This window comes from Astatotilapia calliptera, chromosome 23, assembly GCF_900246225.1.
Source record: "Astatotilapia calliptera chromosome 23, fAstCal1.2, whole genome shotgun sequence".
Lineage (NCBI taxonomy): Eukaryota > Metazoa > Chordata > Actinopteri > Cichliformes > Cichlidae > Astatotilapia > Astatotilapia calliptera.
In genome coordinates this window covers 41,812,052-41,836,080 of record NC_039323.1, presented here as the reverse complement: position 1 = coordinate 41,836,080, position 24,029 = coordinate 41,812,052, and the positions used below count along the sequence as shown (strand labels likewise).

Below are 24,029 nucleotides of genomic sequence, written 5' to 3'. Positions count from 1 at the left end.
AGAAAGCAGAAAATGATCAGCATGAACCCAAAGTGCCGTCTGAGAGAAGAAACCTGGACTGCAGGGAAAGTATTGAGATGATCCCAGAGGCAGTGCAGGTGCATTATCTCTGGGGTCAATATAAATGTAGACGGGCAAAATAAATCCAGCAGCCACAAGTTTGAGTGCACGGTGTCGTCCACGAATGTGGAGCACAGCTCTTTATACACAGCTAGAGCGCAGGCTGGTGTCACAGCGGCGCTGTCCCACGTAGTGACGTCATCTCTGAGTCCAGGCAGTCTTTGGGTTTCTCTTCAGGCGGCCTGATGGCACCTTATAGAAAACCGTCTGACATTTAACTCAAACATGTTTAAACTACGTTAATGTATTTGTGTGATAAAAATCAAAACATGCACAAATACTGTCTTATATGTAAAACAGGTTTTATTGAGTACAAATGCAGGTCAGTGTAAGGTCGTGTGTCACACACAGTGGAAAATCGGCGCCTCTACAACCGTCGTACAAAACAAATGGTTTAAGCCTCATGAAATTACAGTGAGATCTAAAACAGTTTTCAGCCTCCGTGCAGTTCAGCGACACTCCTGAGGTAACACGGTGAGCAGGAGGTCACTCCTGAGCCCAGAGCAGTAAACACCTGGGTTAATGAAGGCCCCAGCAGACGGGACGAGTTCCACACCCACACAGCACCGTGCTACTGCTCTGAACCAGCTTAGCACAAAGACGAGTGAAGTATTCCCACCAGCTGTCCGTGGTTGAAAGGCCACTGTGAGGACAGGGCTGCAGAGACGCTGCTGATTAAACCAAGAGAACCAAGTTAACTCGAGTTATGAGAATAGTGTTGCCCTACAGTGTGATGTCACAGAAATCCATCCCTGAAGATTATTTTTGGAAGCAGCTTTTTCACCACCCAGCTGAGTCAGTGTGAGCCTGACTCGTCCTGGCTGTGGGCTGTAGGCACAGGAGGATTACTTCTGATCGCCAGGGTAATCCTTTAAAGTTTAGTGGAAGCACATCTGCCTGCAGACGAAGCCTCCGGTTTATGAGCCGTGGTATAGGTGGATGCTGCCATCCACAGCCTGCTTGGATGGATGCTCCGCCCGGATGCAGCTGCTGTCACTCAGCTCCTCGGCCGTGTCGCCAAAGCCATGGTAGTGTCCATAATGCAAGAAATCCCCACAGTCCACCCCGGTTGGCCCCAGGCACGCGGGCCAGTTGGAGACGCAGCCGCCCGGGCTGCTGCTCAGGTGCAGCGAGCCGCACATCTCGGCTGAAGCCCGCCGACAACGTGGCGGAGAGTGAGAGTTTGGAGAGAGCGGAGGAGGAGGCGCAGCGTGGAGATGCCCGTTGTTGAAATCTGCTTTTAAACACAGCAGCAGAGAAAATGGGATCAGAGGTAGATCATGTGATATTGTTGTAGCCATTTGCTGCTTTGCCACGCAGAGCAAACCCACCTGCGCTGAGCTCCAGGCTCATGGCTTCCAGCTCCTCGAGCGCGCTGCTCTGCACCAGCATACCTGCAGCACAGCACGATGAGAAGAGCAAACAAGCAAGCACCGCGCACACGCCTGACACGTAAACATTTCTTACCATCAGCCCTTTTGGCTTTTTTCAGGTGGCCCGCGTCCAGGGCGGCTAGCTGCCTCTTTCTGCTGAGCGCGCCCAGACCACAGGGGGCGCCGCCTCCATTCTGCACTATGTTCCCCTCGTTACGCTGCTGCAGGTGCTTCTGGGCGTTGGAGATGAAGCAGAAACAGTCGTGGAAGCCTTGAGCGTGGGCCAGGTCTGCTGCCGTCTGCCCGCTTGCATTCTCTAAACTAAACAATAAGAATGAAGTCAGACAAAGTGCATCCTGGGTAACAGCACCTCAAACCATCAGAGCTCTAATGTTGCAAGAAGAAACCATCACGATCGAAGAAAACCAGTCCGAGTCTTGATGGTCTCACCCTGCAACACGTGCTGTGACTAACCTGCCCACTCACACACAGCAGGACCGCGATCACCGCCACGTTTCAGCTAAAGACGACAGGCCGTGTTTCAAACTGTTTATTTTCCTGTCTATCACACAGATGTGAAAGCCGTGTGCATGCCTCCCAAAACTGGATATAATACAATCTGGATATTATCAATAATGTTCTTTTTGTATTGTTAATATTCTACATTCATTTCATGCAAAATGAAACATTTCAACCTGTTTGTTTTCATTCTGATGCTGGATCATAAAATTTGCACTCCAGCATCTCAGATTATTAGAATATTTCATGTCGAGTTTGAGGAAGTTACGGTTCAGACAGTCTCGAGGACGTACACCGTCTGACTGCTGACGTCACGTTTGAGAAGGATCCACGAGCAGCCACAGAAGGCTGCTCACAGCCGTACTGGAGCATCTCCATGGAAGTGGACCGGAAGGGAAAAGCACGGCAGGAAAAGGTGCAGCAGACATGACCTCAGCCTCGAAATCAGTGTCAAGAAAAGTCATCTCAAGAACCTGGGAGAGCCTGACAGGAGTGGGCTGAGGTCAGATCAAGCCTGAACCAGAGATAACAGAGCAGCGCATCTCAGGAGGAGGAGAAGGTCTAGAGTCTTCTTTTCAAACTGAAATGAGCTGTGGGCCACTGCCATCTCACGCTAGTGTTCAAGTAGCACAGAACAACAACAACAAACATTTCCAATGCCAAGTTGCATTATATTTCTTCACGTCAATAGTTTGAGATCCCTGCTCACATGTCACCTCCTGGTGCTGCTCCAAAGTCAACACAGACATCTACCAGCAGACGTTGGAGCTCTTCATGCTTCTCTCATTAGCTTTGTGAAGACACTCATTTATCGACATCATGTTTCGGTATTTCAGGAGTGGGACCACGCCTCCAAACACGCTCGTTCTAGTTGTCATCTACAGAGGTTCCCCCAGTTCTGCAAACTGCTCATTCTCCTTTACGTGCCCTCCCTCCTTCCTTGTTCTCAATTCCTTAACTTCTTCACTTCTATTTAGTACACGGGGATCTGCCAGGCCCGGGAGCCGTCACCAGTCCCCTTCGAGGCCTTCCCCAAACCGCAGCTCAGTTCATGTCCAAGCATCACCTTTACCTGCTAAAATGCTGTCAAACCTAAAATGAGGACGTGGGCCCAGCGAGTGATGTGCAGCCGACTCACCTGACCTGAGCTATAGAGATTATGTGAAGAGGAAAACAAGAACCAGCCGACCCAAAAACCCAGAAAGGCCATCAGAGCAACCTGGAGAGCAGTAACACCTCCCCTCCACACTCGTGAAGTCTCAGCCACGTATAAATGAAGCTGGACTTTTCTGACTGATCTTCCGCTGCACTTTTTCACTTTGATGGGTGATGCTGAGCAGCGTCTGCACCGCTGTGAACATTCGGCTCGGCTGAGAATGGATACAAGGAGTGTAGAAGATATGAAAGTTTAGGTTTTTGAATGAAATGATGAAGAACAGAGGCGGTTTCCCCTAATATTCTAACCGTCTGAGATGTGGTCTATGCATGGTCCTAAATGAAAAAGAACAACATCAGGTTGAAACTGGAGGACCAATCAGGACACAGGAATCGCCAACATTTTGCTCCGATATCCTACACAGTACATCTGTGCTGTCATGAAAACGATCATGCTTTTGTGATTTCTAAGCTTCGATTATGTTCTAAAGTAAGCTCACAGCGCTGAAGCTTTTGTTCTGTAATGCTGGGGTGGTTTGGGTTTGAAAGCCCTGAACAGAAGGAGAAGTGAGTCATCGTTAGGAAATGAGCTGTGCTTTGTAGAAAACCACAGATCAAGTTCTGATTATCCACAGATGTTTCCACATAACCTCTCAAACATGCTGAGATCAAGTCAAAGCTTTTCTTTCCTCTGGAGTACCTAATAAAGTGGCCAGTGAGTGCAGATGTAATTTGGTTAAAAACCTACAAAAATAGGCATTTCATTTTACAGGTATGTTTACCTGCTGCAAATTCTGACACAAATCTATTTTTTTCTGTCCAATTTGCTCCGTTGTCTTTGTAACATACAGCACAGCACTGCACTCTGACGTACTCCTGAGACTAAGCTTCCAATCATTAGTGAGGCTGAGGCGTGTCCCATTAGCACACAGTATGTAAACAGTGAGGTGAGAGCTAAGCATGCATGCCTAAACATGACAGTCATCGTGAGTGCTTTGTTAGCATTGAAACCAATCACTGCAGGAAATACCTCGCCAGTTTGCCAGCTGCAGAAACTGTGGGAAGCGATAGTGAGCACTCAGTGGCACAACTGCAAGCTGCTCGCAGATGCACGTGTGGCAGATTCTGCAGTGCCTATTTGGATTGCTCCCTCTTTCTGGGACAACTTCAGAAAATCAAGTTCAAACTCAAAGGCTGAAAAACATCACAACGTGCAGGGTGTTTGTTTCTGCCAGCACAATTTGACAATCAAGATCACAGCTGTTTGTTTTTTTAACATAATATATAACATTTTGCAAAAACACATCTTTATATTGATTTCAAAACAGTTAAAATGTCCTTCAACGAGTGTGCAAATGCCTTGAGCAGAAAAGCTCATGTGAGTACTCACGTTTGAGTCTCAAAGCTCTGATTTCTCTTGGGAAAAGTTACAAAGACATTCAAGTGAGTATTAAATACATTAATAATACTGTGTTCAGTGGTTATTTGGTAGGTTAGTGGACGCATGAATCAGTTTACAGTTGCTAATAACAGCAGAAACATTTCAATCTGTATCAGTTTTGTCAAGGATTCTGTAAAGTAGTCGTATTATTTCTACAGGACATTCAAGTCATTAGACAGTTAATGGTTTCCCTGGAAACTGGCCTAAAAAAATTCATTTAAACCATCAAAAAAACTCTTTGCATGAGAATGAAATCAGTCACTACTCGTCAGTCGTCCTCAGCCGCGCTCCATCTCTCTCACCGGCTGGTAAGGCAGATATAGAGAAGAGGTTGAGGAAGTGGGGTCAAGCACGCTACGGCGTTAGACCAAATCCAGAAAGTGAGAGTAACACACAGAGAGCAGCTGCGTCAGGTTGTAACCACCATAACGTGAGTGCAGAGGTTGCTGTTGCTCTCATTTTCAGTTTTATTTAGAGGAGCAGGATTTTGAATTCTGGGTTTAACAGGAAGCCAATACAGGAGAAATCTGCTCTCTCCTTCTAGTCCCTGTCAGGACTCTTGCTGCAGCATTTTGGATCAGCTGAAGGCTTTTCAGGGAGTTTGTAGGACTTCCTGGAATACAGTCGTCCAGCCTGGAAGCTCAGTGTCATCTAGTGGGAGCTGAGAAGGAAAAGCAGCCGAGCTGACAGGATCACGCACTGCAGAGCTCAGTGAGTGAGATCAGAAACTCTGCTGGTACTGACAGGTACAGCTCCTCTCTCCATTTAACATTCACAGCAGCCAGACTTCAACACAGAACGCTACAGCGCCCCCTGTAGGCGCTCTGTGTTGGTCAAGAATCACGTCCCATCAGTGGGTCATCAGAAAAGAGATCAAAAGGAAAAACTCAATAAAAGCAGAACATTTCTGAGACTAAATATTTAATAAAAATAATTGAAAAAATGGTCTACAGGTATTGACACCGATGCACTAAACAGTCTCTCAATATTTTTGCTCAGTAAATGGAGAGCCATGTTTCCTTGCTTTACTGCCCCAGCTACTTTATCATTTTTATTAAATATTTTATAATTTTATTAACGGTCTCTTGAGAACTTTCTGCTTTCATTACAACAGTAGGTTAAGGTAAAAGCCTAAATGATAAATGAGTGTAGTTTTCAGGAGAAAGCAAAGACAAAGGCCACAGTCTGATCACTGTTCTTGTGTTTTCCTCTTATTATGGAGTCTCAGGTGGTGTAACTGTCTCCATTTATATTACAGCACAGCATATTTACATGTTCAACTGCTGTTGCTGTGCCACATGCAGGCATAAAAACATGAGCTTTTCTGCTTTTACACTCACTACTTTTCTCCGCTGTGCATCATGACAAACATGCCAGAGGATTTTTACCTGAGCCGCTGCTGAACAAAACACAACACACACAACATTACTATCACTCTTTAAAGCAAATGGCACTCAAATGAGCTGACTGGAGGGAACGGCCACTGAAACACGTTTTAATAGTGGGACACTTAGTACGACGCAGAACGTCGTAAACTCTGATTCACAGAAAACATTTTTTAAACTAAAATGAACCGTCTGAGAAACAGTAAGGTCATTATGAATGTGCTGGCAGCAACAAAGGGGGACAGGGCCACGTTCATCACTGTGCAGCCTCCTGCCTTCTTTTAACTACAGTCTGTAAACACGTGTGAGCTGAGGAGAGCGGCTGCTGCACGTTTGGGAGAGGACCGGTGTCCCGCTCTGGTCAGTCCTGGCTCTGCTTTCATGACACACTAGATGTTCTCAGTTGGTGAACAGTTTGGGCTGCAGGCAGGCCAGCTCTGCAGACGGACTCCTCTACAATGAGCCATGATGCTGGAGTAGATGCCGTCTGCTTCCCTGAAACACGTGGATGGAACACCTCTACAGCTCTAAAACCTGTATGTACTTTCACACACTGATGGAGCCTTTCCAGATGTGCCAGCTGCATATCTGGAAAGGCTGTCCACAGGCACTGATGCAACCCCACTCCACATCTGGCTTCTTCTCTGCATAATGGAGCTTTATCCTGCATGTGTGGATGACACGCAGAGCTGTGAATCAGCTCCATCATTACTGTCCGTGATGACATGTTCACAGTGAGGAACATTATTCTGAACCTGCAGTTTTCTGCAGACTGATGGACTCTGTCCACCTTTACTTCTGAGGAACTCGCCTCTTTGAACGTGTCCCTCTCTGTTACCAGCTGATTAACTGTAAATTCTTCCTCCAGCTGTTTCTGCTTTGAACCTCTGATCGCTCCAATCCAACATCCCAACTCTTTGTGAAGTGTTGCTGCCGTCACACCCAAAATCAGCTCGTATTTTTCTTAAAATGATAGATTATCTCAGTTCAAAGATTTGTAAAACATATGGCATTATGAGTTGGATTTGTCCAATAAAGCAAGCTTTGGCACAGATTTTAACTGGTCTTTATCATTATGTTCTCACTAAGTTAAGTATTAATAGAACCTGAGGCCATTATTTACTACACCGCCACAGAATGGATTTTCTGCTGTAACTTCCTTATGGACAGTTAAGGACAATTACTTTATTTTTTTTTTTGAATCAAGGATCTTGAGACTATTTCATGTCACCTGTTTGTACCAGAACTTCACTACATCTTCATCTTGGTGATGACAGATGGAAAATGATTGCGAGGATGTTAACAGTAGACCACTGTGGCTTGTTCCCTCCCAACAGCTGATGAGACACTAAGAATAAGATTTCAGGACAACAGAAAACACGGCAGAACCACAGCAGCTGATCTTTGTTAGCATGAGGAAACACGCAGCACTAAAGAACGCCAAACGCAGCCTGTTAATCAGGAAAACAAAAACAAGTCAGCAGAAATTATGCTGGCTGATGCCACATCCTCCTCCTCCTCTGGGTTTACCTCAGGCGGGATATCTGAAGCACAGCACTGAGCTGCAGGATTTCCCACTAAAGTAAATTTCACAGTAAAAATAAAAGCTGTAGTTATTCTGACCAGACCTGCTGAGCATGTGTGGCCTACATGACTCAAATCTAAGACGTATAGCAGCTGCTGTGGTTCACACTCTGTGTGCCAGAGCTTCTGTGGTGCTTTACACTGGATATTACTACTAAACCGAAGACTGCAGGATACTTACTGCGGTTTAGCGCCTGCTATCAAAAGGACCTGGATACACTCCAAGCTACCTGACCGAGCTGCCTTATGAATGGGAGCCTCACCAACAAAGTCCTGAAAACACAACGTAAACTGTAAGGTTTGAGATATGAATGAAGCTGTTAGAATAGCACAAGCCAACTGTGTTATAGACATGCAAAAATGACACTAATATTACTGACCAATCGAAGTCTAGGAGACAATATCATAATATGAAAATGTTCACAGTCACAGGACTGCAGCTGTGGTGACACTGCTCAGATTATTGTGCACTGCTCTTTTGAAATAAAAGGTGACCAGCAGCAGTGAAAGCTCCTGCCCTGTCGGCCCACGCCTGGGCCACTGATGGAAGAGCTCGGGTTCATGAGTACTGCTGGCACTGTGAACTCTGCATCCATTTCTAATTATCTTTTCAGCTTTGCTGCAAGTACAAGTTCAGTCCCAAAACCTTACCATGACTACAAGTACATATTTAGTGTGAACAACGCTGGAGACACTGTCAATAAAATGAACTTCATCTAACTTATGTACAGCAGATGCATAAACCAGAGGTCCCTAGATTCAAATATTCAGTGATAACACTCATAGATGCAAACAGCACCACATTAAGCATTAAATACTACACAATAGGTGAGTTTCCACACACTGACCTGCTTGTTGACGTCAGCCCCAGCCTGAGTGAGCCACACCACGCAGTGAGGATGTCCTCCGAATGCTGCAGTGTGTGTTGGAGTCTGATTGAATCGGCTGGTCACCCTGTTCACCTCGCAGCCCATCTCCACCAGGTGCATCACGCACTCCAGCTGTGCCACATGCCAGTAACAAATACAAGAATCACAGTGACACACTGCTCATGTATGTCACTGCTGCAGATCTCAGAGGAGACCTCTGCACTGACGCACTTTCATTGTAAGAAATCTCCAACAGTTCTCCTTGTATATCACCTGAGTATTGTACAGCGTGCTGTTCTCAAAGCAGGCTTCAGCTGACTTTGGTTGTTAGACATATTTAAAAATCCCACTTAAGGTCCGCTTACAGGGACGTATAAGCAAAAAGTTTAAGTACATCCAGACACTGCTTAAAACATGTGCCCAGTAAGTGTTTGGAGATATTTCAAGGTGGCTGAAGAGACGCTTCTAGCAGAGCTTTGGTAAAGACAGTGATATAAAATGAAGAAGATCAGAATCGTACGAGAAGTAATTAATCATCTAATAAAATAAAATAAAAAAAACAGAGCAAGTTTTTATATTTCTAGAGAACAGAGGCTGTTGCGGCGTCGCAGGCTTCGTGTTTGTTTTGAGCCGATTTTGGCGCCTAAAAAGCGATTGGCTCCTACTGAACCAATGAAAACCTCCAAACACGTCAAGTTTTTTTTTTTTTGTCTTTAAAAAACCTTTGTTGTACGCCGGTACTCAGACATAACTGTTTGGGCCAATCAAACACAGTAAAGGAGCGCGGCGAAATATTAAAGAGGAAAAAATCTTTTAGCTTGATTATGAGCGCTGTCCGCCGCCATGTTGGAGTTTAAACATATAATACACACAGTGTGGTTACAGTTCACAGCAGCAGGCAAAAGTGCACACCTATTTTAACCCTCTTTCGTGTTTCATGGACACCACTATTGAATACCCAGTGATTGCATGCTAACCTGTCCATAGTGAGCAGCCCAGTGAATGGGAGTCCATCCATAGAAGGAGTCCTCGGCAGTTAGATGGATGTGGTTTGACAGCTGCTGTAACAGAAGGACCAGAGCCCCAACATCTCCATCCCGGCAGGCACGGTGCACTGGGAAGCGGCTCACAAACACGTCATCCCCGGAGAAGCGGGCTTCTAGTCCCCCAGACATGAGTGAGCTGAGAGAGGGCAAACGGAAGCGCTTGTCTCCACCGCACCGGTCCCACGGAGCACACTGAAGAAGTTCAAACACAAAGGAAGAGCCCAGCTCTCTCGCAGGCCGTAAAACCCGGACTGGAGCCCGCCTCACAGCTACGTCCCGTGTGTTTGGGGCGGTCTGCGCTAAAAAGCGGCCAGGAACAGGTCCTCAGTCCTTTGACTCACACCACTGGTGAGCATCTTTATGTGTCCAATATATTCAAAAACATTGGTGATGTGGCACTAAACAACTCAAACCTCGGTCTGTGGATTCAGAAACATTTCTTAGCTAACGTGCTAGCTCTGCTAGCTGTGTAATAAACTGAGTGCTGGTCTCTGTGACCCCAGAAGCAGACTCACCAACCAGCAGTAACATGGCAGCCTTATCAGGCGGGAAAAAGACGAGCCAAAAGGCAAAGGTAAGACACCCAGCCAGCCCCGGACGAACCTGCCTGCTGTTCCTGCTAATCAGGAGAACAAAGACGGCATCTTTAGCTTTGTCCTCGTCAGACCGGCTGGAGTCCAAAGACTGGGCCTCTCAGTGTTTGATGAATCTGTGATAGTGGTTACTACAAGTACAGAGTTAAAACGCGTACCTGGCTAATAAAAGTGGGACTTTTTCAAGCCAGCAGCTAAACCTTTAACCTTGTTATAATTCAAATACAACTATCTGAGTGACAGAGCCATCTTTAGGCAGTGTGCTCAAACCCTGAGATGACACTGTAGACTTACATTACATTATAAAACTAAAAATGTGGGCTGTGCATAATTTCAATGAAGAAACTACAGGAAGTGTCTCTGTTCTGGAGACACTGTAAAGTCTGTCTGAACTTAATTAAGTTAAACCAGTAACTCAGCAGAGACCTCTTAAATGATGGTGATGATTTAAAACTCAGAGAATCAGTGCACTGAAGCTGATATTGCAGAACATGGTCGGCCAACACATACCTAAGACTTTCCTTCTGTGTTTTCTATTCATTTGTCCCCATTGCTTATTTCTAGGCCATCCTACAGACATGCTTCATTGTGATAGCAGTTTACACTGAGCCCTTATCACACTCTGCCTGGTCTCGAGTGCATATTTAATAGTTTCCTTGTCTGTCTATGGATTACTTAGAATCTAAAAATGCACAATTAAATGAGCGCATCTGTGGCAAAGAAGGATGCAGTCTTTTTCTATCTTTTTTTCTTCCAGGGTGGCTTTATCCGAGTGAGGAAGAGAGATTTAGAGAAGTTGACCACAGAAGTCATGCAGCTTAGAGAGTTCCTGCCCAGAGTTGTGAATGGGGATCTGATGGAGATGCTGCATAAAGCCCAAGCAGCTCAGACAAGTATGCTGAACTCCACTCTGATCCTGCTGTAAACACGAGGGTGTTGTGTGTATCACAGAGCAGAACATATACAGTTAATGTATAAACCTGAAGGCTTGTTGAAGACATCCAGCTACAGAGAGACAGAGTTGTCTAATGGTCAGTGGAGCCAGGTCTGTTTAACAGCCCTCACAGGTGATAAGGAAAGCCAGGTGCACCTGCTTTCTCATTAGCCTCATTTTATCTTCTACTCTGACCCGGGCCTGACCCAGTAAATATACAGCACTGTTGATCTAAGAAGCTTGGAAAGAAAAGCATCTGGACTTTAAGTTTCTTGAAGACATTTCACCTCTCATCCGAGAAGCTTCTTCGGTTCTAAGAGAGTCCCCGGTGGGACCCTAGTGGGAGTTGACCCACTGCTGATCATGTGTCTCACCACATGAGTCAAGGTGTGAAAAAGGGTGTGGGTCATTATCAGCAGAGGTTTCGGGTGAGACCATCGTGAGACCTTGCTTCACCAATTCACCTGACCTGTTGAGGTCAACTGGCAAGATGTGAGTGGTTGTTAAGGTGCCTGGGAAGGGATCTCCAAACTGGATTGTAGGTGGCAGACAACTGGTATTGTGAGCCACCTGGGACTCTCCACCAGTTTCTTCAAACATCTTCAAGAACCTTAAAGAAGTCCAGTTGCTTTTCTTTCCAAGCTCCTTAGGTTACCATGACCTGCACAGGCATTTAGCACTGCTATTCACGAAGGATGTTGTCTCACCACAGTATGTTGTGGTAATATAAGAAGAATTGGGTCGTGTCTTTTTTTGGAAGACATTGCACACCACGCCGAGCTATGCCAGGTTCCCAGCTTTCAGCAGTTTGGGGTGGGGGTACAAAAATAGTATTTCCTGCCTGTCAAACTAGTGAATATGTGGTATTTCCACAAATTCTCCTAAAGACATGGAGACAGTATCTTGGGTGCTGTTAGGTGCCTGGTGTCCTCACCTGCTGCTGTGTCCGGCTGTTTGTCACCCCCGCTGCTTTCCACTGGACCATTCTTCTGAGAGCAGCCCGATCTGCCAGCATCCTGGCCTCCGCCTGCCACGGCCTGGCTTTAGGGTGGTGCTCCCCGTCTCTCTGGCTCTGGCACAGAGGCTAACTTGCTAACTAGCTGCTTGTGCTCCGACATGGCGACCATGAAATATGTCCCGTCGGCTCTGCTGGATCTCTGCCATCACCTCGCTCCTGGATGATGATGTCATCAAATCTCTCGTGACACTGAGCATGCTCCTTGATGTCCTCTGACAGGCGCAGACGTCATCGCGACAAAGCTGAGAAGCGCTCTTTACGAACCCCGCCGTACTCTAACCAGCCGCCTGCTGTTTCCATGCAACCTTTGAAAAACACGAACAAAAAGCCAGCTCAGCAAAACATCACGTGTGATTTAAAAGTCTAAAACGAATCAGTCATCACATGTAAGGTTTTTCCGTTTCCTCTCTTTGTGACATCTTCCTCCATCTGTCACACGCGTTTTTTTCCCGTCGCTCCTCCTCGATAGCGCTGCAGAGATGCTGAAATATCAGCACCACCGTGAATGCATCACGGGGATGATAAAGGTTGTGCTGAGGCTGAAAACCCCCGAGATGTCATTTATTTTTCTCACTGACCTGCCTGCATGATAGACGCTGCACTTAAGGTTTTTCACCCATTTATCTGGGTAAAAACCGTCATTGACATTAAAAATGTCCTTTTCAGGAGGGCTCTAGCACTGCGCCAAATATAACGTGACAGCTCTATAAAGGTATTTGAAGTGACCCAAAGGACTGGTCTGATTATCTGTGTAGGTGCTCAGTCATCCAGCTCATGGTGGTCTAAGGAGCCTGGAAGAAGGCGCCTGAACTTCTTTAAATTTCCTTTAATATCTTTGTCTAAGCAAAGAGACATAAAAAAACGCAGGGAAAAATCAGAAATCACTTTTTGGCACGACAGCATTTCGGATTCTTCTGCCCACTCGACCCTGTTTACCACCCCCAGAAGCCCCAGCTTGTCCTCCTCTACACGCCTCCTTACCCATACTGACTCTCACAGCTGCCCCTTTACTGCAGAATGTATGCCACTGTTAGACTGCTCCAGCAGCACGCAGCATATCATCTAAGAGGTCCCACACTGGACCTGAGATGTGCCCTGTATTGACCTGTCCATCTCTGAGCACTATGCTATCCTTTTTCCTCTTCCTTTACAGGAACATCAAGTCTGTTACTACATGAAACCTAGTTCACATCTGTGGGAGATGCACACACAGACCACACAGTGTGCTGTGTGTAAGACGCGGACTTTTAAGTTGCATACTGCCATTCACTGCTTAGACTCCATGGCCCCTAATATCATGTCCTCCCCCTGGTTCACCTGTGTGCTACATTCCATGAAGGGCTCAGGCCTCAGTGTCCCCCACTAAAGAAAGTTTGTTAACTATTAACTGGTTGTTTTGTCCCTGTGAAAATGAAAAGAATTACAAACCCATAGAAGGTCCAGAAACCCAGGACCACCGCAGTGAAACCCTGTCTCTGCTTTCTCATGGTAAACACTCACCGCCACCATGGAGACCGTGTCATAAATCACGATTCTCAGCCACTTATTCAGTTTAGGGTCTCAGGGGTTGGAATTAGAGGCGGTTATACTCCGGAGAGGTTGCCGGCCTCTTACAGGACTGGGAGATTATGACATAATCAAAATGGGACCAAAACTCTACCTTAAAGCTGACAAAGTTTCATGTTGTGGAAAACTAGTGTTAGAAACATTACATAAGAATATCTGCTCTCAAACTGTGTGTGTGTTTAGTGAAGGAGCAGATTGTGAAGGAGCAGATGAGGCAGGAGTGTCTGCACCTGCAGTCTCGACTGGATGCTGTGCAAACTGAGAGTCAAAAAGAGAAAGAGGTGAGAGCGACAGTCAGACCTGAAAATGGACTCATAACAATAACATGAAAATATTTCTGGTATCCCACTGAGGAAACTGGACTTGCTTGATGAATTTGGGCTTGTCTTGCTTTAAGCCATGCTGTCATTTATTACTTGTTGTATGTGACACTGCACTGAATCCACGTGAATGGATGTTCAGGAAAAGCTGCTGTTACGTGAGCAACTGTGGCAGAGCAGAGTGGAGCTGCAGCAGCAGGCAGACTTCTGCTCTGGTCTGGGATCTGCTGCCTGCAGTCTGCTGTGGAGCTGCTCTGCCAAGGAGGACACCGTCTCACTTTGGCTGGCTGATGTGAGTCATGTTCAGTCTTTTCTGTCTCTGTGTGTGGACTTGGACTTGTTTCCCTGTAACAAAAACCCCAAATATGGCTACAGGGATACATGTTAGTGGTCAGTAGCGTTTGTATAAAGTGCAGCCACAGCTGAAAGTGAAACAGTATTCAATACATGAACATCAGATCCCAGTTTAATCCCAGTAGGAGGAGACACAAGTGTTTTGGGAATGGGCTGCAGCCGGAACAAATATCTGCCTTTAAAAAATCAAAAATCATTTCCACAGTAACAAACTTGTCCCAGCATGCACAATAATTAGTTTGACTTGCTTGATCAAACCAACACAGTATAATTACAAAATGACCTTCTGACCACTGTGTTGTACATCTTTAGCTGAAACAATAAAATATGTTGTTTAAAGTGTTTGATGCAAAAGAAACATGGCTCCATATATTTTGGTCGTTCCACATAATAATTTTATGCAGTGCAAACAAAAGAGCATCCTCTCTGCTCCTTCTCTTCTCTCTCCAAATTAAATTGGCTCCATGTTTTGTCGGTCACTGAGACATGATCTAACAGTATTTGTAACAGCAGATGTTAATGCTGCTGGATTGTGTGTGTGTGTGTTGCGTGTGCGTGCGCACACTTCAGGGGAAGCTGCAGGCCTTCCTTGCTGTAGCTGCTCAGACTCTCGAGAGCTTTGTCACGTCTTTGGATGAAGAGGAGAAAAGTCAAACTGAGGACTACAACTCCCACGAGCACCAGTTTGTGCTGGCAGTGGCTGGGACCATTACTAGTGAGTCTGAAGCTTCTAGCAGTCAGAAAGGATGTGTCGAAGCACATTTTCTTAGAACCTCCATCAACACGAATAACTGCTCGATTGTCAGCTGACTTTTCTTTGTTTCTTATCAATCAGATGTAGCAGCAGTAACGCAGGGGCGGGACTTCCTGTCAAGCTCAGCGCATGTCTTGCTGGACACTTTGATGAAACTTCTCAAGTTGATGAAGCCTGGTGTCTTCCCCAGACTGAAAGTGTATGTGGATCAACCTCTTTGTCATTAATATGTATCAGGATTGAATAGAGTTAACAAGAACGTGACACAATGTTTGATCCATGAATCATAACAGGATCAAACCTACTTTTACTTTCCTCTAAAGCAGTCATTTGCAAAGTAAAATTCCTACATTTTTCATTCAGTAATATAGATTTTAATTTGAAACCATCAGTGAGCCTCAGTGTTGGTCAGCTGTACTGACTTTATTCACAACATAGTTTTCAAAAAGTCTGCACACTGTGTGAAATGTAAGTGAAAACGGATCAGAGTCAGGTCCACACCATTGAAACACTTTATTAGAATGAAACAGTAACAGGAGAACATCCGGGTCTTTTTAAGAATAGGCTTGTGCAGACTTTGATGGCAGCCACACATTTTTAGTTAGCCTGTGACAGGGTGTGTTTCCACTATGCTGCACTCCTTTGTAAGCATCACTGGGAGCACTTCAGCGGTTCAGGTTAAATTGAATTAAATTTTCAATTCAGTTTTGTTTATACAGTGCTAAATAACAACAACGGCTGCCTCAAGGTGCTTTATATATTTATATTATATAATCTAATATTATTATATATTATACCCTACTATAATACATGCAGAGAAAACCCCAATGAGCAGCACGTTGGCGACAGTGGGAAGGAAAAACTCCCTTTTAACAGGAAGAAACCTCCGGCAGAACCAGGCTCAGGGAGGGGCGGGGCCATCTGCTGTGATTGGTTGGGGTGAGAGAAGGAAAACAAGATAAAGACATGCTGTGGAAGAGAGACAGAGGTTAATAACAAGCATGATTCAATTCAGAGAGGTCTGTTAACACATAGTGAGTGAAGAAGAAACACCCAGTGCATCATGGGAATCCCCACCAGCCTCAGGGATTCAGTGTCACCTGATTGAGCCTGAATCCAAACTGGAAGCTGGTTCCACAGAAGAGGGGCCTGAAAACTGAAGGCTCTGCCTCCCATTCTACTTTTAAATACTCTAGGAACAACAAGTAGGCCTGCAGAGCGAGAGCGAAGTGCTCTAATAGGATGATATGGTACTACAAGGTCATTAAGATAAGATGGGGCCTGATTATTGAAGACCTTGTATGTGAGGAGCAGGATTTTGAATTCAATTCTGGATTTAACAGGAAGCCAATGAAGGGAAGCCAAAACAGGAGAAATATGCTCTCTCTTTCTCTCGGGGTGGCTGTAGCTCAGGAGGTAGAGCAGGTCACCTACTGATTGGAACGTTGGTGGTTCGATCCCTGGCTCCTCCAGTCTGCATGCCAAGTATCCTTGGGCAAGATACTAACCCCAAGTTGCTCTCCGATGCATCCATCGGAGTGTGAGTTTTGTTATAAAAGCGCTCAGTTTAGAGTCAGTGTGGGCAGTTGGGAGATTGAGTGAATGAGGCATGTTGTATACAGCACTCCGGGAGAGTAGAAAAGCACTATATAAGAATCAGTCCATTTACCATCTTTCTAGTCCCTGTCAGGACTCTTGCTGCAGCATTTTGGATTAGCTGAAGGCTTTTCAGGGAGTTTTTGGACTTCCTGATAATAATGAATTACAGTAGTCCAGCCTGGAAGTAATAAATGCATGAACTAGTTTTTCAGCGTCACTCTGAGACAGGATATTTCTAACTTTAGAGATGTTGCACAAATGGAAGAAAGCAGTCTTACATATTTGTTTAATATGTGCGTTGAAGGACATGTCCTGGTCAAAAATGACTCCAAGGTTCCTCACAGCGTTACTGGAGGCCAAGGTAATGCCATCCAGAGTAAGAATCTGCTTAGATACCATATTTCTAAGCTTTTCAGGGCCGAGTACAATAACCTCAGTTTGATCTGAATTAAGAAGCAGAAAGTTAGCGGCCATCCAGGTCTTTATGTCTTTAAGACATTCCTGCAGTTTAACTCATTGGTGTGTGTTATCTGGCTTCATGGATGACGCAGACTGGGACATGTTTCGGCGCAGCTCTGATGACATCAACATGTTTACGGAAGCGGTTGTGGGATTTATCGGGAAACTAGCGGACGACACAGCAGAAAGAACTATCATCCGAACGTTTCCCAACCAGAAGCCGTGGGTGGATAAAAACATCCGCGACGCTCTGAGATCACGCACCGCTGCCTACAATGAAGGGCTTGTCTCCGGTAATATGGACCTATACAAGGCTGCGTCCTACAACGTGCGCAGCGCGGTCCGAAAGGCAAAGCGGAGCTACGGGGAAAAACTAGAGTCACAGCTACGACAGTGCGACTCTAGGAGCCTGTGGAAAGGACTGCGGACTATAACGGACTATAAACGACCAGCTTCTTCAATGATGAATGCCGATGCTTCACTGGCTGATGAGCTGAACACGTTTTATGCTCGCTTCGACGCCGCAGCAATTAAAACAACAAACGGCTGCGCGCGCTCGGAGTGCACCAGTGAAGAAAATGCATTCGTCATCACAGAGCATGCCGTGAGGAACACCTTCAGGAGGGTGAACACCAGGAAGGCAGCAGGACCAGATGCAATCCCTGGCCGGGTCCTTAGAGCCTGCGCTGATCAACTAGCACCGGTGTTCACGGAGATCTTCAACCTCTCCCTGGCCCAAGCTGTGGTTCCCACGTGCTTCAAACAGTCCATCATTGTTCCTGTTCCAAAGAAACAACAGCCCGCTTGCCACAATGACTACCGTCCAGTAGCACTGACTTCAATTGTGATGAAGTGTTTTGAAAGACTGATGAGAGATCACATCACTTCTTCACTTCCTCCCACCATCGACTCACTTCAGTTTGCTTACCGGACTAATCGTTCCACAGACGATGCCATATCTCACCTGCTCCACACATCCCTGAGTCACCTGGACACTGGCAGAGGGAATTATGTTAGGATGCTGTTCGTGGACTACAGTTCAGCATTCAACACAATAATTCCCTCTAAGCTTTTCACCAAGTTGACGGATCTAGGACTCAGCTCATCACTGTGTCAGTGGATCCTCAACTTCCTCACAGACAGACCCCAATCAGTGAGGGTAGGAAAACAAGTCTCCCCCTCCATCTCACTCAGCACTGGAGTGCCTCAGGGCTGTGTTTTAAGCCCCCTGCTGTACTCACTGTACACTTATGACTGTGTAGCCACATCCGACACCACCTCCATTGTCAAGTTTGCTGACGACACTGCTGTTGTGGGCCTGATCTCCGACAACATCGAGACGGCCTACCTGGAGGAGATTAGGAACCTGGAGACCTGGTGCCAGGAGAATAACCTCCTCCTAAACGTCAGCAAGACTAAGGAGCTGATCGTGGACTTCACTACAAAGCAGGCGAGGAATTACAAACCCCTCATCATCAGTGGCACGCCAGTGGAGAGAGTGGACAGTTTCCGATACCTGGGTGTCCACATCACTCAGGACCTGTCATGGTCCTGTCACATCAACACCCTGGTTAAGAAAGCCCGTCAGCGTCTCTTCTTCCTCAGAAGACTTAGAGACTTCCATCTGCCACTGAAGGTGCTCAAGAACTTCTACTCCTGCACCATCGAGAGCGTCCTGACGTCAAACATCTGCACCTGGTTTGGGAACAGCACCAAGCAGGACAGACGAGATCTGCAAAGGGTGGTGCGCTCGGCAGAACGCATCATTCAATCAGAGCTCCCTGACCTGCTGTCCATCTACACCAGGGGTGCTCACACTTTTTCCGCATGTGAGCTACTTATAAAATGACCAAGTCAAAATGATCTACCCACTACAAAAATCCAAAACATATACTTATTTATAAATATATTGAGGATTCTTTATATCTACAATGTATATACATGCATAACTAGGGATGGGTATCGAAAACCGGTTCTTGTTGAGAACCGGTTCCCACTGTTTCAATTCCTTGGAATCGTTTGCCATTTTTGCAAACGATTCCCTTATCGATTCCAGTCGCCCCGAATGACGTCACCACGTTGCGGAGCGTCATTTACCTGGCAGGAAACATGGCGCCTAAGCGGCTCAAACGCTCAAAAGTTTGATTATACTTTATGAGAACCGATGACAACAGGGCAACTTGCAAAGTAGATATTTCATTTAAGGGAGGAAACACTACGAATATGCAAAAGCATTTGCTCACAAAACACGCGATGACACGCGTTTTTAATTCCGCTCCGGACTCGTGACTCTCAACCCAGCAGCAGCGCTAACGTTTGCACGTCCTCTCCCGTTAATGCGGCAGGTAAATAATCAACTAACAGTGCATATTATGTTAGCGCAATCTGCCTTATTACAAGACCTGCCATTACTGTACATGTAGGTGAGACAGACAGAGTCTGGCTGGCGCTCGCTGGCAGTTCTCGCTGCAGTCTACCGGTAGCGTCTCCTTTCAGGCCAGGATAGACTAATGTCACCGAGCAGTGTCTAAGTTTGTGGTCAAAGGCTTGCACCCATTTGCCACAGCAGATGCCCCCGATTTTTGGTAAGTGAATGTGTTTAATTGTAGGCAGGGACATTACTGGATATTCTTGTGTAATTGCCACAGAACAATTTATGTTATACTTTGTTATTGCTACAGAAGAATGTTGCAGCTTTAAGGCAGGGATGACTCCTGGAGTTGCTTTCTCACTGCATATGCTTTATTTCACAATCAGATCGATTCGATAACAAAAACATACAGCAGCTCCTCTCCTACTCCTAGCCCTTCGCTGCGGTGGAAAAAAGAACGACTTCAAGGAACATACGTACAAAATAGTTTTCCTGATACACCAATGGGGCGTTCAATGCCATCTTGTAAATATGAGTACTCTGGCAGAGTAACAGTTCAAATGAAAAATACACCAGAACAAACAAGCAAACAAAAAAAGAAGTGTGGGGTACCTTTGAACCAATGAACAAAGTATAACAATTTATACTTTTTAACATAACCCGACCCCGTCAATATGTGATATGTCTCACAAGAATATTTATTTTATTATTTTAAATTTACAATTTTTTTTTCCTGGGGACCCTGTGACACCCCATTGAAGAGCCGTAGGCTGGATCTCTCAAGATCTCACTGTTGGGTTTGTAAGGCCATGTTACTCCTAAATTTCTATCTTGTTCAAAGAGAAGATATAAAACAAAGCTCTGAGCTAATCGACCTTAGTGTTCTCCTTTTTTTAAAAAAAAAAAAAGAATCGATAAGAGAATCGATAAAGAATCGAATCGTTAAACAGAATCGAAAATGGAATCGGAATCGTTAAAATCTTATCAATACCCATCCCTATGCATAACCGCAATATCCAATATTTCACAACACAATTAACTATGTAAATTTTTTGTCATTACCTGAGTTTACTCTGATGACTTGCACTGAATTGAATCAGCCAGGGATGCATAGTCTGGACAGTAGCTGCTGACGGCTAGGTTTAAGAGAAAAAACCGAGAGCTAAAAATTGGAGTTAACTCGCTGACTAGCTTGTCAGTTTTACTACACTTCGCGCCGCTGTTTGCGCATGCGCAGCGACCTAAGCGTCAGAAAAAATCTGATGTCATCTGACTGGCTTCCCTGTATCAATCAAGTGACGGGATGGATGATAGGCTGGCATCTATTTTTTTAATGCCATGCGATCTACCAATACTACCTTTGCGATCGATTATAAATTATAATTCCTATAATTTATAATCCTTATCTTTATAATCTCTTCTGCTATTTGCACATTCTTTACTGTAAATTCCTAAGTTAATTTGTAAATTTTTGTAGTAAATTGTAAATATTGTAAAACTTTTCTTCTGTCATTTAATGGTCGGGCATTGTACAGCTACAAGCATTTCACCCCCATGTCATACTGTGTATGGTTGTGTGTGTGTGTGACAAATAAAATTTGAATTTGAATTTGAATTTGAGATAGAGCTGGGTGTCATCTGCATAGCAGTGTAAATGTATGCTATGTCTTCTAATGATGCTGCCTAAGGGAAGCATGTATAATGTAAACAGAATTGGTCCTAGCACTGAACCCTGTGGAACTCCATAATTAACCTCAGTGTGTGAAGAGGACTCTCCATTTAAAGAGTGTTCACAGAGGTTTGGACTTTATTTGAGTTAGATTTTGTAGTGTGACAGTTAACGGTAATGCTATGAGCTAAACGTACTCGCTCCATTTTAAGATCTTCTCTGGTATAAACATCAGTATAGTATAATTATATACTCATCAGTTCATCATTCTAAGTCTGCCAAGATGAATGATCCCATTTATAACCAGTAAGGTCAACAATGTTTATTAAAAAGCTGATAACAGCTGGAATCTGGTTTCCAGAGGGTTGTAGGTCCAGGTTTCCATGCAGTTCCAGCTGCTGTAATTGTGAGTGACTATTGGCTTCTCATTCTGTACAATATAAAATCCATGTAACAGTTTGTAGAAGAGTTTGGGCTGCAGGTTTTGTGCCTCCTTTGTCATCATTCTTATCCCTCAGCTATAAAAGGCTGAGTATTGTTGTCGCCCTGCTGGGCAGCATGGACACTTTGACGTAACATAAGCTTTTCAAACTGATACAAAGGCGTGTCTAAAAACTTGATCTGTGTTCTGATGTCTCTCCTTGTTTCCTGAACTTCCTTCTAGCATTGAAGTTCTAACATTTTATTAAGACAAACAACATAAGTAGTTCCAACACGGATTAAAGCTGCTGCTTCTCCACGAGGATTGGAGCCATTTGATACGGTGCAGCCACCTCACTGGTACCCTTCATATGTGAGATATTTCAGAGATGTCCAGCTGGGATGTCTCTCAATTGGGAATGCCTCGGTGTCCTATGATAAGAGCTGAAGGATGTTCAGTGGGAGATGGAGGTTTGGGCATGTCTGCTCACACTGTTGCCCATGCTGGCTGCATGGATAGAAAGATGCAGATTCTGTTTTCATTGACATATTAGTAGAAAGTTAAAGTGATCATAGCCAGAATCAGACAGGTTATGTCAAGCGACACTGCAGAGGTTCTTGTCCATGTATTTGTGTCTTCACGTATTGATTATTGTAACGCTCTCCTTTCTGGGCTTCCAAAGAAAAGTTTCAGAGGTCTACAGATGGTGCAAAATGCAGCTGCTCGCATTTTAACAAGAACTGGGAAATTTGAGCACATTACCCTGTTCTGAGATCTCTGGCTACCTCGTCAGGTTCGAGCAGATTTTAAGGTCCTGCTGCTCACCTACAAGGCTTTAAACGGACTGGCACCTTCATACCTCTCCGACCTTTTACACCTTTATGTTCCACCCTGTGCTCCATGTGTTGAACACACATTTGTGTACAGGTCTTAATTCTGTGGCTTTTAGTTTTTAAATTCTTACTGTTTTTAACTTGTATTGTGTTTTACTTGTACTGCTATTCATCGCTTTTATTTATTCATCTTTTTAGTTTCAAATTGCTGCACAGCACTTTGTTTGAAAGCACTTTATAAATAGAGTTATTATTATTATTATAGCGACCAAGAGTTTGTAATGTTTGTGTGTGGTATGTGTTAGTAAAAAGGGACCTACTAAAGTAAATACCTGTAATTGCAACAGTGTGCAGAGCTCATACGACCACAATGAAACCCACAAACTTGACGAACATCATAGTTTCACAGTGCTGACCAACCACCACTCACTCACTGGAATTTTATTAAACTTCTTTTTTAAAAGCTCTTAAAAGGGATCTGAATGTGTTGATATGTTGTGGCCACTAGATGTCAGTGTTTCTCTGCAGTGTGGACTGCTGTTCACTACGGTGATGCTTTGCTGCAGGTTGATGCTGATGGCGCTCTATAACGTGAGCATCAGTCTCAAAGGACTGAAGTACCTGAGTGAGAACCAAGGAATCCTCCCTCTCATCTGGAGCCTGCTTGATGGTAAGCTGCTGCATGCTCCAACAACAACAGTGTCTGCCCATCACTCACAGACACTGTGCTCTAGCTCTGGCCTACAACCCGTCTCAAGTCTAACCTTCAATGACACTGATATAGTTAATTGAATAAACTGTCAGTGTCACAGACTGTGTATTCCAGGATCTAATTTGTGTGTCTGTAGACGGACACTGGGAGGTGTGTCTCCACTCCCTGCGTCTCCTGCAGTCCATGTTGTTAGAGGACGATGTGTTGCTCCTGTTGGGCTCCTCGCTCCTGGATCCAGACCTGTGTGCTCGCGTCAGCAGGCTCGCTGCCAGCACGCAGCCAAGCCTGAGACTGACTGCTCTGCAGACCTTGGAGGACCTCCAGGCCCTCCAACAGGTACCACAGTATGATGAACCCTGCTTCCCTGCTCTTGCAGTCATTGTGTTTACCACACTAACTCTGTCAGGACAGAAATGAGGACTTGGTATGTGTTCAGGTTAACTTCACCTGTTTTGCTTCTTTTGTTAGCATCTGAGTCTTTCACTGCTACTTTTCTTCACACCTGGTAATTTATCACAACAGTTAGTGAAAGCACTAGTTAGTGTGTTTTAGGTTCGGCTGTTAGTCTCGGTTTTGCTGAATAGAGAAGCAACTGCACTGAAGTCTCACACGGGCAGATCTAAAGTCTAAAGCTGGTGTGATTGTGCACTGCATGCAAATGTAGACACTTGTCCCTTCCTCACATCACCGTGACATCCATCCCTGACCTTTCTGAGCACAGACTGTGACATGGTGTGTTTCCAGGGCCGGGCCTGCAAACAGAGCCGTGTGTGACGAGGGAGGACTTGAAGTGAAAGAAGAGCCTTTCTCACTGCATTGTTCACTGTTCAGCTTCTATGTATGTTCACACTGCTGTGCATTGTTAGTGCTTAAAGTGCATGTAGATCTGCATTGTTAAACCTGTCCTAGTAAAGATGTTTGCAGTGTGTCTGTG

The 24,029-nt window shown here is 45.1% G+C and overlaps 2 protein-coding genes across 4 annotated transcripts; one reads left to right on the top strand and one right to left on the bottom strand.

The window, feature by feature from the left end:
* Positions 1 to 403: 403 nt before the first annotated feature.
* Positions 404 to 12,479, bottom strand: ankrd10a (ankyrin repeat domain 10a). 2 transcript variants are annotated; one of them, XM_026158356.1, is made up of 7 exons: positions 11,954 to 12,048; positions 9,424 to 9,791; positions 8,426 to 8,578; positions 7,759 to 7,850; positions 1,588 to 1,814; positions 1,452 to 1,514; positions 404 to 1,354 (listed from the first exon to the last, which is right to left on the bottom strand). In XM_026158356.1, the coding sequence occupies exons 2-7, from the start codon at positions 9,619 to 9,621 to the stop codon at positions 1,038 to 1,040; spliced, it is 1,050 nt and encodes a 349-aa protein (XP_026014141.1). In that variant the 5' UTR covers positions 9,622 to 9,791; positions 11,954 to 12,048; the 3' UTR covers positions 404 to 1,037. The 2 variants fall into 2 exon arrangements, with proteins under 2 accessions (XP_026014141.1, XP_026014140.1); XM_026158355.1 differs by lacking the exon at positions 9,424 to 9,791 and having other exon boundaries at positions 11,954 to 12,479.
* hsf2bp (heat shock transcription factor 2 binding protein) lies at positions 9,735 to 24,021 on the top strand. 2 transcript variants are annotated; one of them, XM_026158354.1, is made up of 10 exons: positions 9,735 to 9,840; positions 9,996 to 10,066; positions 10,843 to 10,978; positions 13,787 to 13,884; positions 14,066 to 14,215; positions 14,848 to 14,992; positions 15,113 to 15,230; positions 22,950 to 23,053; positions 23,232 to 23,431; positions 23,840 to 24,021. In XM_026158354.1, the coding sequence occupies exons 2-10, from the start codon at positions 10,022 to 10,024 to the stop codon at positions 23,867 to 23,869; spliced, it is 1,026 nt and encodes a 341-aa protein (XP_026014139.1). In that variant the 5' UTR covers positions 9,735 to 9,840; positions 9,996 to 10,021; the 3' UTR covers positions 23,870 to 24,021. The 2 variants fall into 2 exon arrangements, with proteins under 2 accessions (XP_026014139.1, XP_026014137.1); XM_026158352.1 differs by having other exon boundaries at positions 9,735 to 10,978.
* The last annotated feature ends 8 nt before the right edge of the window (positions 24,022 to 24,029 follow it).